The sequence below is a fragment of the Prionailurus bengalensis genome, chromosome C2 (assembly GCF_016509475.1).
Source record: "Prionailurus bengalensis isolate Pbe53 chromosome C2, Fcat_Pben_1.1_paternal_pri, whole genome shotgun sequence".
In the NCBI taxonomy this organism is placed as follows: domain Eukaryota; kingdom Metazoa; phylum Chordata; class Mammalia; order Carnivora; family Felidae; genus Prionailurus; species Prionailurus bengalensis.
In genome coordinates this window covers 11,622,156-11,637,793 of record NC_057350.1, presented here as the reverse complement: position 1 = coordinate 11,637,793, position 15,638 = coordinate 11,622,156, and the positions used below count along the sequence as shown (strand labels likewise).

Below are 15,638 nucleotides of genomic sequence, written 5' to 3'. Positions count from 1 at the left end.
TAGTTTTGAGAGAGAGAGAGACACGGAGGGAGTGCATGAGCAGGGGAAGAGCAGGGAGAGAATCTTAAGCAGGCTTCATGCTTAGTGCAGAGCCTGATGCAGGGCTCAGTCTCATTAAGGTGAGAATCATGTCCTGAGCTGGAATCAAGAGTCGAATGCTTAACCAACCAAGCCACCCAGATGCCCCACTTTTTTTTCTTTTTAAAGTTTTTTTTTTTTTTTTTTAATTTCAGCAAATACTCTTTGCAAGGAGCCACTGATCATTAAAATATACTTTGGGGCACCTGGGTGGCTCAGTCAGTTGAGCGTTCACCTTTGGCTCAGGTCATGATCTCATGGTTTGTGAGTTTGAGCCCCACATGGGGCTCGCTGCTGTCAACACAGAGCCTGCTTCAGATCCTCCCATCTCCCTCTCTCTCTCTGCTTCTCCCCTGCTCACTGAACTCTATCAAAAATAAATAAACTTAAAAAAAATTTTTTTTAAATATACATAGATACTTTGGACCATAGGAGTTGTTATACTCTGTGACTCTCAAAATAGCTGTGAAACACTTAAAGTAAGGCGTATAATTATATCTAGGTGAAAATGGTCACTACTTTTGTTACCATAGTTTAGTATTGGTTATGCTAATTTCATAACCTGTGGAATTGTTTTAGTAAAAGGAATTATTTGTTTCTTGAAGGTTAGTTCAAACTCACCCCTAAAATTATTTTTTCTTCGGACCTTTTTCATGTTATACCTTTACATTTCAAGTTAGTTCTATGTTCTCTTAAAGTATTATGTCCTTTTAAAAGATCAGTTTGGAAATTACAGTGAAGTAGAAATCTAACCATTGTCTCTAGATTCTCTGTTGCATAGAATTGTGTATAATGTTTCCTTAAGCAAAAATTCTAAAGAAAATGTGAGCAAATTGGACCTAGTTATGTAGTAAAAGAGTAACATGCATATCTGAGTTGGGTTTATTACATAAATTCTAGGATAATTTGTGTTAGGAAATATATCACTATAATTTAGTATGCTAATTAAAAAAGAAATACATGGTCATTGGGGCGCCTGGGTGGCGCAGTCGGTTAAGCGTCCGACTTCAGCCAGGTCACGATCTCGCGGTCCGTGAGTTCGAGCCCCGCGTCGGGCTCTGGGCTGATGGCTCAGAGCCTGGAGCCTGTTTCCGATTCTGTGTCTCCCTCTCTCTCTGCCCCTCCCCCGTTCATGCTCTGTCTCTCTCTGTCCCAAAAATAAATAAACATTGAAAAAAAAAAAATTAAAAAAAAAAAAAAAAAGAAATACATGGTCATCTTATTAAATACTCTAAAAAAGCCTCTGAAAAAAATTAGCAGGCTTTTCTAATGAAAGTTTAAGTCAAATAAAAATGATAGAAAACTGCCTAAACATGGCAAAAGCTATTTACCAAAACACAATAGCAGATATAACTATTTATAACTTATTTAACTGCCTAAACATGGCAAAAGCTATTTACCAAAACACAATAGCAGATATAACTATTTATAACCTATTTCATTGGTTATGAAATATCAATACTTATTAAACACCAAAGCCATCACCCTGAAAGCCAGGGGCAGTATCAAAATTCCTGCCTTTCCACCTATTACATAGCGTAGCTTTACTGGTTTGGGCAAATAATGCAAGCTTAAATTCTTTATTCTCAGAGGATATAGATCTAGAAAACCTGAGAGACTCATCTGAGTGCCTTAGCACCAATAAGAAAATGTGGTAAAGTGGCTGGGTTCCAAGAAGATAGATAAACCAGTAACTTTTCTTTATTTTGCAATAAATAGTAAAGAATGGAAGTAAACCAGAACAGAATGTTTTCTCATGTTCTATATATGAAATATTTGCATTACTATGCTTTTAAAAAATGAGAGCTTACTGCTTTTGCAAAGCTCAACAAAAAGATGTATGATTTGTCAATTTTACGAGCATTATGAAGATTAAGTGAGATGAAACATTAAAAAATTTTGGAAAATCATCAAGCTCACCTCTGTAGTGTATTGAGCAAGAAATTGTGGAAGAAGAGAATAGCAGCTAATTTCTTTTTTTTTTTTAAGGTTTATTTATTTATTTTGAGAGAGAGAGTGCACATGCATGCAAGAGAGAGAGGGAGAGAGAGAATCCAAAGCAGGCTCCACGCTCAGGGTGGAGCCCAGCAAGGGTCTAAGATCTCAGGATCCCCAATAGCAAGATCACAACCTGAGCTGACATCGAGTCGGAGGCTCAACCTACTGAGCCACCCAGGTGCCGTAAAGGGAATTGGCAGTGAGAAGTGGCCTGGCTCAAAACGGGATCCACAGACCCCCACTTAAATATGGTGGCTTGACCACATGTATCTTTTCTTTTTTTTTTTTTTTTTTTTAAATTTTTTTTTTCAGCGTTTATTTATTTTTGGGACAGAGAGAGACAGAGCATGAACGGGCGAGGGGCAGAGAGAGAGGGAGACACAGAATCGGAAACAGGCTCCAGGCTCTGAGCCATCAGCCCAGAGCCCGACGCGGGGCTCGAACTCACGGACCGTGAGATCGTGACCTGGCTGAAGTCGGACGCTTAACCGACTGCGCCACCCAGGTGCCCCACACATGTATCTTTTCTTCTTCCATCACATCTGCAGTGATCACAAAGGAAGCACAGCAGTTGTTAACACATAGGGAGAAAGATAATAGTAGAGAAGATAGTGAACAAAAGATCTGAAGAATTTTTTGGAAACCGAGTGAATAGAGTGGTAACCGAGTTCAGAGGAAGGTACAACCTAGTGGCTACCGAAGGGCGGGAGAGATGAGGGACAAATCAGCAGTCCCAGGAGTGTCTTGACAGGATTCAGAGTGTTTGGTGGCTGCCAAAGGCAGAGGTCAGTTTTGTAGCTGAAACGGAAGTTCTTGAAAAGTCTATGTCCAGATCTTTTGGAATGTCTTCTGCATTCCCAGCAAACATGATTTCTTCAGTCCCATTTTTCCTGGGGAGATGGGTCAAGCACTAGAACCAGAGATGCTTCTGACCAGAAGAGTAAAGGTCGGGGCTGAAAATATAGGGAGTAGGTCTTAGTGTGCATCCGGAAGTATAGCCCTTCACTTACTCCTGCCTTTTCTACTCCTCCCCAAAAGCCAGCACCCTCCCATACACTTCTTTCTGGCAAAACTGAGCAGCTTGAATGAAGAGACCTCTGCGTACTGACATTGGAGGTCTCTGAGTGAAATGTGACTGTCATCTACAGCAGTCCATCAATCAAGAGAACTGGCATCCATGCTGATTTTTTTTAGTACCTCAGTCTTAAATATGAGGAAGCAGCCAGGGATCACCAGATAGATGAGGAAAGCCTCAAAAGTGACAGAGACCCAAAACAGTCGGCCAACAAACAGAAAAAGGAATCATATGATGTAAGAAACAGAAGAACATGAAAGAGCAAAATACTTCCTTCCCACCCAAAAAATCTGGAGAGTAAAAGGTGTTGTGTCCGTTAAAAAAATGACAGAGTACTAGGAATAAAGAGTTAAGAACAAGAAAAAGCTTTTGGAAGTTTAAAAATATGATATTTGGGGGAAAAATCCATGGACAGATTAAAATAAGAAATTGAAGAGTATTAGGACAAGGGACTGTAATTGTAAATATCTAAAAGTAACTAAATTTTTTAATGTATGAATATTTAGTACTCATTTTTTAACTGTATGCCTCTGCCATGTTGAAAAAGCAAATACTAATTTTGGATTATTTTAGTTGGGGAAGAAGACGAGGTTCACCTTGGCTATTCATGAACAGATAACGCCTGATGGGGATTTTGGAGCATTGGGGTTGTGATTGGTATTCTGGACAGACATTGACATAGGATACATTGTTTATGGCCTTTCTCAAAATCTCTCAGTAGTGATTGCAGACTGTGTTTTTCATGGGTGGAACGCAGGCTGTGGAGTTCGCTATCCCTGCTCCAATCCAGCTTAGTCACCAGATGTGTGGTATTGCTTGAATCACTTCATCTCTCTAATTCTCATTTTCCTCATCTGTAATAAGGGGATGGTAATACCTGTCTGTCTTACTGATATCATAGGGCTGTGATGATGAAGAGTTTTAAGAGCTATAAATCACCCAGAACAGTGTGCAGCTTGTATTAAGTGCTCATTAAAAGAAGCTGCTGTTACAACCATCAAGTAGATGGACTAGTATATGTAGATAGTTAAGTAAAGGCGTACATTTAAAGAGTAACAAGTAAAACCTCAGTGATATAATAGGCTGTTCTGAGCGAATGGTATCACTCACCAGACTGAAAGCTTCACATTCCCAGTGCCCGCCATTGTAGCTGGCACTAAGAAGCTGCAGAGAATGAATGAATGAACCCCTTAATTGTAACTTTCATTTGCATATGGAACAGCACTAGTATCAGTTTCTGATCATTAAAGACTGCATGTCAGTGTGTTTATAAGTGTATAGAAATGAAGTTTTCATAAACTTAAATGTTGCATTTCAATTACAGGCGTCAATTAGCAAGGTAAAAGTAACAGAACCATGGCTCAGTTTCCAACACCTTTTGGAGGTAAGTTCTCCGAGATTTTCCTTTTTTAATGTATTCCAGATTTTATATATATATATATATATATATATATATATATATATAACTTATTATATATAATTTATTATCTATTATATATATTTTTGTATATGTGTATGTATATAATATATACATATATTAAATATATATATATTTATTTTACTTTCGAGAGAGAGAGAGCACAAGTCGGGGAGAGGGGCAGAGGAGGGAGAGAGAGAGAATCTTAAGCAGGCTCCACCTTCATTCAGCATGGAGCCCAACATGGGGCTCGATCTCACAACTCTGAGATCATGACCTGAGCAGAAATCAAGAGTTGGATGCTCAACTGACTGAAGCACCCAGGCTCTCCAAGACCATATTTTTAATGTTGTTTCATCTGGATTCTTTGGAAGCAACTCTCAGGCTTCATATCATTTCATTCACAAATATTTTAGTGTTTCTAAAAGATAAGAATATTCTTAAAGACGTAACGACAACACCATTATCACACCTATAAAATTCACAGTAATTCCTTTATATCTTCAACTATCAAGTCAGTGTTAAAATTTTCCTGATGGTCTTCAGACCCTTTTTTGCTCTGGTTTGTCGGTTCAAATAAGGATGCAGACACTGGTCTCAGTTCACGTGTCTCCTGAGCCTCCTCACTGTTTTCTCTTTGCATTGTACTTGTTGAGGTGACTGGGTCATTTATTCTGTACTTTTCCTAAAGCCTGGATTTGCAGCAGGACAATTTTTGTTTGTTTTACTTTATCTGCTTGAAACATAGCAGCGTGCATAAAAATTTTGGTTCAGGTAATTTTTCCTAATATTATGATTAAAGTGTTAAATATTGGCTTTATTTACTGGCCAAATTTTATTTACTTATTTATTTTTAAAGAGAGGGTGCCATTTTAATGGCTGACTCTTGGCAGCTGTCTAATCCAGTCATCATAAAGAGAGTATAGCACAAATCACCACCTCTCTGATCACATCTGTAAAAGGCCCTATGGAATTCTAGATTATGCAAACTTTTCAAAACCATTAGCATTATTGTTTCAATTTTGTCCCTCTTCCTCATTACTGGGCAGGTTTGTGTTTTGTGTTTTTTCTTTCTCCTTTTTTTTCTTTTTTTTTTTTTTTAGAGCGCGAAAGAGAGGTAAAGAGAGAATCTTAAGCAGGCTCCGGGCTCAGCACAGAGCCTGATGCAGGGCTCAATCTCATGAACCCCGAGATCATGACCTGAGCTGAAATCAAGAGCTGGATGCTTAACCAACTAGGCCACTCAGGCACCCCAACTTTTCCTTTTGTTCCTAATTCCACGGATGAATTTCAAGAGGGCAGTAGAAGTTGTAGGATTAGAAGGCCTCTGAGTGAAGGGATCATATCTGTTTCAGTTACTACAGTGTCTCTGATGTCTGACACTGGGCCCTGCACATAGGAGGCAGTCAGTAAATATGTTTCCCACGGCTGAATGAATCCCACCCTTCCTGTCACTGTCCCACCAGACCCCGTAGAGAGGAGAGGTGCAGTGTTCAGACATTTTGCATTTGTGCTAGCCACATTCACATTTTATTGCCTGTTCCCAGCTTTTTGGAAAGTATCTGAACTTTGGAAGGTCATCAGTCTATAGATAACCTGAAATTATTTTGATCACATTGAGGAGACCTAGGACTAAAAGTGAGGAAGATCTCAGAAATGACAGAAGTGAGGGGGCATGTGGTCAGTCTCAGAGCTGAAACTGAAAGGGAACCAAAGCCCAGTCTCTTTGGTTTGCAATTTTTTTTTTTTTTCCAGGATACCCGTTTTTAAACACATCTTTGTTGAGGTATAATTTGTATACCATAAAATTCACCGATTTTAACTGCACAATTCAGTGACTTTTAGTAAATTTGCAGAGTTGTATGTCATCAGTACAATCCAGTATTTCAATATTTTTGTCGCTCCAGAAAGATTTTCATGGAATCACATGGGATATGAAATGTGAAGCTCTGGTTCTTTCATAACGTTCACGTGTGGCATTTGAATCACCTGAGAATGTAGTTTTCACCTGGTTCATTGCTTGAGTTTATATAAATAAATGATTATTAACTTATGTCTTTAAATTTTTTTTTTTCAACGGTTTTTTTATTTATTTTTGGGACAGAGAGAGACAGAGCATGAACAGGGGAGGAGCAGAGAGAGAGGGAGACACAGAATCGGAAACAGGCTCCAGGCTCTGAGCCATCAGCCCAGAGCCTGACGCGGGGCTCGAACTCCCGGACCGCGAGATCGTGACCTGGCTGAAGTCGGACGCTTAACCGACTGCGCCACCCAGGCGCCCCTTAACTTATGTCTTTAATTTTTTTTTTTTTTTTAACGTTTATTTATTTTTGAGACAGAGAGAGACAGAGCATGAAGGGGGGAGGGGCAGAGAGAGAAGGAGACACAGAATCGGAAGCAGGCTCCAGGCTCTGAGCCATCAGCCCAGAGCCTGACGCGGGGCTCGAACTCACGGACCGCGAGATCGTGACCTGAGCTGAAGTCAGACGCTTAACCGACTGCGCCACCCAGGCGCCCCTTAACTTATGTCTTTAAATAGTCCTGCTAACTATAAGATTATAGGGCAAATTTTTTAAAAAAGAATTTGTGCTGGTATCTTTCTTATTTTGGCCTGTTTTACTCTTAATTTTCTAACTTTATATGCGTAACACCCAAGGACAAACAGATACTAATCAATCAAATAATTGATAACATAGTGACAGAATCTGAAAGTACTAGGGAAATAGTGTGTGTGAGCACTTTGTTATTCTTTTCTCATTGAATAATTTCTTTTTCTTTTCTTTGGGTTTAGGCAGCCTGGATATCTGGGCCATAACTGTAGAGGAAAGAGCAAAGCACGATCAACAGTTTCATAGTTTAAAGCCAATATCCGGATTTATTACTGGTAAGTGGAAACAGCATTTTTACATTTTTACTTATTAGCAGTGCATATACCTGTGGAAAATCTATTATGCGAAGCTGAGGTGGGCACATATGGCCAAGGGGACATTTGCCTTAGCCTTGAGCCTGTATTTTTTCAGTTGCATTTCCTATAATGCATTCAAGCCTCTTTGCATTCCTTAATGGATGTCAAGCCACTTGTTTTGGGCATATCGCTGATGGGAATTGGTGAGAATCAATGTACCACATTCTTTAAGTAATAAAGCAATGGGCTGTGGTCCTTAAATTAAAATGCTTGTTTAATTTTGATCTTGAACTGGTTTGGGAAATGTAAATAAATGAACAGATTCTGAATATTTAAAAAAAAAAAAAAAAAGCCAACGACAGAATTCTCTCATTGCTGTATCCTTAAAGTTCTTTTTGTACCTTGCCTTATCTATTATCTTTTCTGTTTGGTTACTCTTTAGGAGTTAGCTTTAGAAAAAAAATGGGATCTAGACTTCCTGGGGAGTTGTTTTTATGTGTGTGTATATCACCATTATCTTTAAATTATTAATTGTTAATCACTGATGTGAATCTTGTAATCATTGTTACTTTTTCTCCATAAATGTATCAGATGTACTGACGGTTTGAAGTACAGATATTAGGAATGGCAGAGAACCTAAAAAGTAGAAGTGTGGGGTCATCAGTTTCTTGAGGATTCCTAAATAGATGTGCTTTGTCATATGTCCTATGCTTTGTCATAACTGTTCCCGTCTTACTAAATAGCAGACTAATTAGAGTGGACAATCTACCCCTGCTAACGTGTTAAGTTCTAAGTTCTAAAGTCAGTGCTGATGGGTTCATTTTACTGCTGCTTATAGGCTTTGGCTTTTATCCTATATTTAATTCAGTATTTGCAGAATTGCCAGCCTCTTTATTATTTTTGCAGTTTTGCTCTAAGAAGATACCGGTCAGCTGTTGTTTGTTTCCTGAAACTGTTTTCATTTAATTTACAGGTGATCAAGCTAGAAACTTTTTTTTTCAATCTGGGTTACCTCAGCCTGTTTTAGCACAGATATGGTAAGTTGGAACTTAGCATAAGCAAAAGGTAAAATAAAATATTCCAGTAATAGGATTTCTTAAGATACAGAAGGTGAACATAAATCTCTGGTCTGAAATACTCTACTCCTTCTTAACCAGAGAATACTTCTGAAAAGTAGCTTTCTAAGGTGGGACTTTAAAAGACAAAGTGGTGACATTTGCAAGATAACACTGTCAAAAAGTTGAATTCCCAGTGGAGAAATCTACACTTCGGTATTTTCTCATTAATTTGTTTTAGCCTTATTTACATCACCCATGCTCATCTGAAAGTCCCACATTTCTCGCTTTATAATGTAATGGTTCTGTATCTTTCATTGACTAAAAGGTAAGGAAAATATTTGAGGGTTAGTAGCGAAACCACCAGCGGAATAGTGAAATATTACAGTGTTGTACAAAGTGAATGCTTAGTAAATATTGTTGAATTCCTGGATTAACTATCACAAATAAGCATTCATTCTTTTGAACCCACAGGAAAGAAAGGGCCAGTAAAAAAAAAAAGTGGAAAATATAATTGTGGATTTTAAGTTTACGACTTTGGTCATGTCACGCTGAGTTGTGTTGCCAAGAGGTCACATTTTCCCACACAGTGCGGCTTTTGCAGTTAATACTTCATTTCCAGGGTTTATTAGTGTTGGGGAGTCAGTTTGCTGTGCAGTAGAAAGAGCACGGGATTTGTAGTCACACTCCTGAGTTTGAATCCCAGCTGTACGGTGTTCTATCCTTATGATTTAGAGCATGTATTTATCCTCTCTGACCTGTTTTCTCATCTAGAAAAAGGGAAGATATATTTTCCTTAAAGGGTTGTTGAGAACATTAGCAGAGAAACCGTGTATAAAGGACTTAGCATAGGACCTGGTGTGTAATAGGCCCTCAAAACAAAACCCAAAAAGGTACCTGCTGTCATTGTCAGGGATTGGGTATTCCACAGAACTAAATTGCCCAGCTAATTACTTGTCCCCTTAAATGATCGGCCTTTCTTATAATATGCAAATTAATAAAGATTGACTTAGTTCCTTGTTGCCTTCAAGCAGAGTCTACAGAATGTAGGCAGTTTAATTAAAGTATCATCAGTATGAAAAGCACTTACTGTGTTCAGAATAGCAAAACTCTCATGGGAAATCTACATACACATATACATACATATATACGCATATATACATACATACATACATATACACACACACACATTTGTATATGGCTATATTTGAATTGAAACTAAATGATACCAGATTCCTGTGCTTTTTTTGGTGTCTGCTTTCTTTTCTCTTTCCTGGTTGTCAGCATATCGGCTGCCAGACTGTCTCTTCCAATTGGTGAGCCTCTTCCTCTGATGCCCTTCTAGCTCTTCTGATCTACTTTGAGCTGGGAAAATCAGATAACCAAGGTTTTTGGAATTACTTTTAAAATGAAGTAAAAGGTTTGCAAGGGGTGGGAGAGTGGTGGGAAGAGCAAGAACTTATGCTTATGTGAGCACAGGGGCACTGCCCTGGCAGTTGAGTGCCCGAGTTTAAATTCAAGAGACATGTGACATCTGTGTTAACTGTAAGAAGCTTTCATTTGCTTTGTGTTCTGGTAGATGATTGTATTTCACATCGTCAGTCAAGATGACTCACTAGAACTTTCCTTTCCCAGATATAGCTTCCTCCATTGAATTCTGCTTTTGTGCTATATTCCCAATTTATGAACATTCATTCAAGAAGCAGGGTTCTTTTTGTTTTTTTTTTTAAGTTTATTTATTTCTTTGGAGAGAGAGAGCACAAGCAGGGGAGGGACAGAGAGAAGGAGAGACAGAATCCCAAGCAGGCTCCATGCCATCAACGCAGAGCCCAGTGTGGGGCTTGAACCCACAAACTGTGAGATCATGGCCTGTGCTGAGATCAAGAGTCAGATGCTTAACCGACTGCGCCCCAAGAAGCAGTTTTACGGTGCGTTATGCTGCAAGAAAATGACACCTTACATTTATCAACAGTGGAAAATATTTATGGAATGTCTACTATGGGTCCGTGACTATTATAGGTGCTTGGAGTACATCAGTGAACAGAATAGACAAAATCCATGCTTCCATAGAAATTGCAGTCTGGTGGAAGGATATATAGTTAATAGCAGTATAAAAATTGCCATGTAGAAATGACTATAATGGGGCAAAATAAAGTATTATCTAGTAAATTTCATTTTTTTTGTGCAATTATGTTAGTGTCAGCTTTCCAAACTGTTTTTAGCTAAGCATATTAAAGTCATTTTTCCAACTTACTATTTTTATAGTGAAAATTTGTATTAACAACAAAAGTGATGAATTGGCAGCCTTGGCTTGAGTCAAAACTGTTCTTTGTTTTTAATTTTTTCTGACATTTCATTAAATAAATTTGTGATGGCATGTTTTCCTTTTATCAAGAATTGTTATTAGGGGGTGAGGGAAGCATGCCTCTAAGTAAGTATCTTTTCCCCAAAGAAATGTCTTTGAGTAATCATAAATTTCATGAACCACAGCTGTCCTGCTAAGATGACAGAATAGCGTAGTGCAAAGTAGGAGTAAGATCTTTCAGCCCTACCACTGACACTTATTTGGTAACCCTGAACAATACTTGACCTCTTCAGGGTAGGTATGTATGTATGTCTGTATGTCTGTATGTATGTATGTATGTATTTTTAAAGTTTATTTATTCTGAGAGAGAGAGAGAGAGTTGAGAGAGGGGCAGAGAGAGAGAATCCCAAGCAGGCCCCGCACTGTCAGCAAGGAGCCCGATGGGAGGCTTCAGCTCACGCCGTGAGATCATGACCTGAGCCAAAGTCAGACACTTAACTACCTGAGACACCCAGGTGCCCCCAGAGTTAGGTTTTTAAATGTATAAGCAATAACCGTTGATCTAATGAAATAGTTTTCACTTTCCATCTGTCATGCTATTCTTGTGCTCTCTTGTGGGTTTTGTGGTGGGGTGCCGGGGAAGGTCCGTGCCCCTTTTGGTGGAAAGAGGAGTAGGTTTGAGTCTGAAGGTTTGAGGAGTCCCTTTGTGAGTCATGGGGGGGAAGAAGAAAATTTTGGATTGAGAGTTTGGAATTATAATAGTAGCTATCTCTCTGGGACTTACTTTCTTTGCTGTGGACTTCAGTTCGAATACATGAATGATGTGGATTGCTGGGGAATGTGTGTTATAAACCTGTATAGGTTTTGTTTCAGGTAGAAACTATATTCCAGTTAACTAGTTTGTGAACTTTTAAAACTGTAACCTACTGACCCTTTGGGGCAACTTACCTATCCAGCCCAATCTCCAATTAACCATCCAGGGAAACCTGAATTCTCAGAGGATAGAGTCAAGCTGGTATGTGTAGTGCCAAAGATGAGACAGCTTCCTAGAAATTGTCTTACTAATAAGGAGCTGGAAGGGATCTGGCAAATATCCTGTATCCTTTTGGCAACTCCAGATGTTTATAGTTTCAACCTTGGCCTCGTGTGGAGAGGGAGGAGAAGAAAGCAGAGGGGAATGGACAGGAGCCTGGATGGTCCAAGAAATAAAAAGAGTTTGAATGAAGAAGGGTTTGACATCAGAAGCAGTAGAGGCCACAGAAATGGGGATTAGAGGCTCCTAAGGAGAGAAATGAGGCGCAGGAAGGCCCACCGGGAAGCGGGCCCAGAGAGAGAAGGCAGGAACCTGGGACCTAAAGGCAAATGTTAGAACGGCTTGGTGATCTATCTCTGCAGCGAGGGGCTTGGGGGCAGGGCCAACAGTTGTATAACGTGCAGTGTCTTAGGACACTTCTGTGCCTCTGTCAGAAGGGCCTTCCGGCCCCCAGAAAGATCAGTTTGCCAAACTTGTTTACCAAAAACTGAAAAAGTCATCCTGAATTCCCATTCCCTCCCCTGCATCCCTTCTCTCTCCACCCTCCGTTCATGGCACTGAGCGTCTGTCCAGCTCCTGGGAGCCCCTCGTGATTCCTCTCTTTTCCTCGCCCTACACGTTCCGTCCATCGGCGCAGCCTTTTGGCTCCATTTACAGACCTTATCCCCAGTCTGGCCATTTCTTTCCGTTGCCATTGCTGTTGTCCTAATTTGTCTTCTCACTTGGGCTCACTGGTCAGCATTTTGACTTAGAGTCTCTTTCAAACTTGCCCCTTTAGATTTCATTCTTCATACAGTGCCCACACTATCTCTGTGAAAAGTCAATCTATTTTAAATTCCCCATTGAGAAGAAAATCTAAAGTCCTATCAAGGCTCCTATCAGGATGCTTTTTTCATCCTCTTTAATTTTCCACTTCTCTCTTCCTCAATTTTTGTATTCCAGTTTCACTGACCTTTCTGTTTAAACGGGCCAGGCTTCTTCTTGACTTCTGGGTCATTGCACTTGGTATATCCTCTTCCTGTAATATAGTTCCTCCGGATCCTTACATAGCGAGCTGGCTGATTACCCTTCAAGTTTCGGTTCATATGTCACCTCATCTGAAGTAGTTCCCTCTGCCCACCTGTTCCTACCCACCATCTTCTCCCTCCCACTACCTTGTTTTAATTTTTTAACAGCAGTTACCGTCATGGGGTATCATTTGATTAGTTCTCTTGTTTAGTGTCTGCTTGCCCTAAAATATTAGCCCTGTGAGGGCAGGAACCTTCTCTGTCTCTTTCACAATTGTGACACCAATTCCTAGAAAGGGCCTGGGCCTTACTAGGTACCTCTCTTCAAAAATTATTTGTTGGATGAATAAAAAAAAAAACAAATGAATGAATCGATGAATCAATGAATGAATGAGTAGGCTGGATTGATCTACACTGTGAGAGAGGAGCATTCTGTGAGAAGCCTTCATGAGTGCAGTGGGTCCCCAAGGGCCACAGGCTTTCACCTCCATGCAGTGAATGAGGTGAGCGAGGAGAGGTGGTCTTATCCTTTAATCCTGGAAGACAAAGAAAGTACTTTCACAACTGCCACACTCATGTCCACTACAAACACAGTCCTTGGAATCCAGGAGTGAGTGCTTCATGGTCCCTGCTGTTTAGACCCTGAGTACTACGTTACTCCTCCTATGTGGGTATGTGACTTACTTAAAATACTCTTGGGTTTATCTGTTTTTGTTCTTCTTCAGTTTATGGATCTCCTTTCTTTGTGGACTTTAATTTTATTTCTGAGTATGTAACACATGAACAAGGTTCTGAAAGCCAAAACCATACAAAAAAGTGAACCCAGAGACGTGTTATTCCCTGTGCTATTCCTTCATCCCTGGGCTCACCTGTTTTGTTAGTTTCTTATCATCCTTCCTTTATTTATTTCTGTTGGGAAAAAAGCAGGTTTATAATATATCTATATTTAGTGTGCATATCTATATTTAAATTATGTTCTCTTCCTTCTTACTTTCAGGATTACCACCTGTAAATGTTCTTTTGTTCTTTGCTTTTCTCACTTAACAACACATCCTGGAAATCACTCGTATCATTCTATAGATCTCTCTCTCTCTGTCTCTCCCCCTGTCTCTCTCTCTCTCTCTCTCTCTCTTTCTCTACAGTTACATAGTAGTCCTTCTAGAAGATATACTGTAATATATTCAGCCGGTCTCTTGTGTGTGTGCATTTCAGTTATTTCCAATAATGTAGCAATGATGAATGAGCTGAAGCATGTATATTTTTATATTGCTGGAGGTGTGTATCTTCAGGGTCAAATCCTAGGTGTGGGTTTGCTGGGTCAAAGAGTAAACGCCTAGGTAATTCTGGAGATGTTGCCAGATTTCCCTTCATTTGGACTTTTAACACTTTTTCTCACCAGCGTGTTACACACGCTTTCATGTCGCTTTCCCTGAAGATTTCAGCAGACCCGTGGTCCTCTCTCATCTCAACCCCGCTTGTTGCTATGTATGGGTTTTAATGTCAGGCTAAACATTGTATTTTAAGATCACTTTGTTGTTATTTTTTTATTTTTATTTATTTTTTATTTTTTTTTTCAACGTTTATTTATTTTTGGGACAGAGAGAGACTGAGCATGAACGGGGGAGGGGCAGAGAGAGAGGGAGACACAGAATCGGAAACAGGCTCCAGGCTCCGAGCCATCAGCCCAGAGCCCGACGCGGGGCTCGAACTCATGGACCGCGAGATCGTGACCTGGCTGAAGTCGGACGCTTAACCGACGGCGCCACCCAGGCGCCCCTGTTGTTATTTTTAAAAAAAAAATTTTTTTAACATTTATTCATGAGACGGAGCGTGAGTGGGGGAGGGGCAGAGAGAAAGGGAGACAGAATCCAAGGCAGGCTTCAGGCTCTGAGCTGTCAGCATAGAGTCCAACGCGGGGCTCAAACTCACGAACCGCAAGATCATGACCTGAGCTGAAGTCGGATGCTTAAGCGACTGAGCCACCCAGGTGCCCCAAGACCACTTTGTTTTTGAGTCATATACAATAATTGTTTGACTTATGCCTGTTTTTTGCTTGTGTCTTTTTTCACTTTGGAAGTTTTATGAATTTAATTTTAGGATTCTTCATCTTTTGGGGGGATTATTAGAAATGACTGAACTATAGGGGCGCCTGGGTGGCGCAGTCGGTTAAGCGTCCGACTTCAGCCAGGTCACGATCTCGCGGTCCGTGAGTTCGAGCCCCGCGTCGGGCTCTGGGCTGATGGCTCAGAGCCTGGAGCCTGTTTCCGATTCTGTGTCTCCCTCTCTCTCTGCCCCTCCCCCGTTCATGCTCTGTCCCTCTCTGTCCCAAAAATAAATAAACGTTAAAAAAAAATTTTTTTTAAGAGAAATGACTGAACTATAAATGGAGGTGAAAGCGGATGGCTGAGCTGAAGTCCTTTTTTTTTTTTTTTTCCCAGAGAGACCTTGAGAAATAGAATTTCAGCTCTTCTAATGTTCCAGCTTTTTCACTGGTAGAGGGGAAGGAAGAGAGAGATGAGCTTTGTAGGAGTAACTAATGTATTTGCGTAAAGTCCTTTGGCGTTTTCCTACCAGTGGGTCCCAACAGTTATGTTTTGTTAGTTGAGCAAAAAAGGTTTTAAGAAAGATGACACAAAACTCTCAAAAAGATGTAGGATTGTGGTGGGTGGCTTAAAGTCAAGCACCTGGAACTGGAAGATTACACGTCTCCCCTCCTCTCCCACTGAGGCATTTTAGTGGAAGGTTTTCAGAAACATGAAATTCTA

General features: G+C 40.1%; 1 protein-coding gene across 11 annotated transcripts in view; it reads left to right on the top strand.

Moving 5' to 3' along the window:
* ITSN1 (intersectin 1) overlaps positions 1–15,638 on the top strand; it is a 220,045-nt gene that overhangs the window by 63,524 nt on the left and 140,883 nt on the right. For all 11 annotated transcript variants that reach the window (XM_043593672.1, XM_043593684.1, XM_043593675.1 and 8 more), the window contains exons 2-4: positions 4,476–4,535; positions 7,360–7,452; positions 8,447–8,510. In XM_043593672.1, the coding sequence (XP_043449607.1) occupies positions 4,508–4,535; positions 7,360–7,452; positions 8,447–8,510 (185 nt within the window). In that variant the 5' untranslated portion in view covers positions 4,476–4,507. The remainder of the gene's footprint in view (positions 1–4,475; positions 4,536–7,359; positions 7,453–8,446; positions 8,511–15,638) is intronic.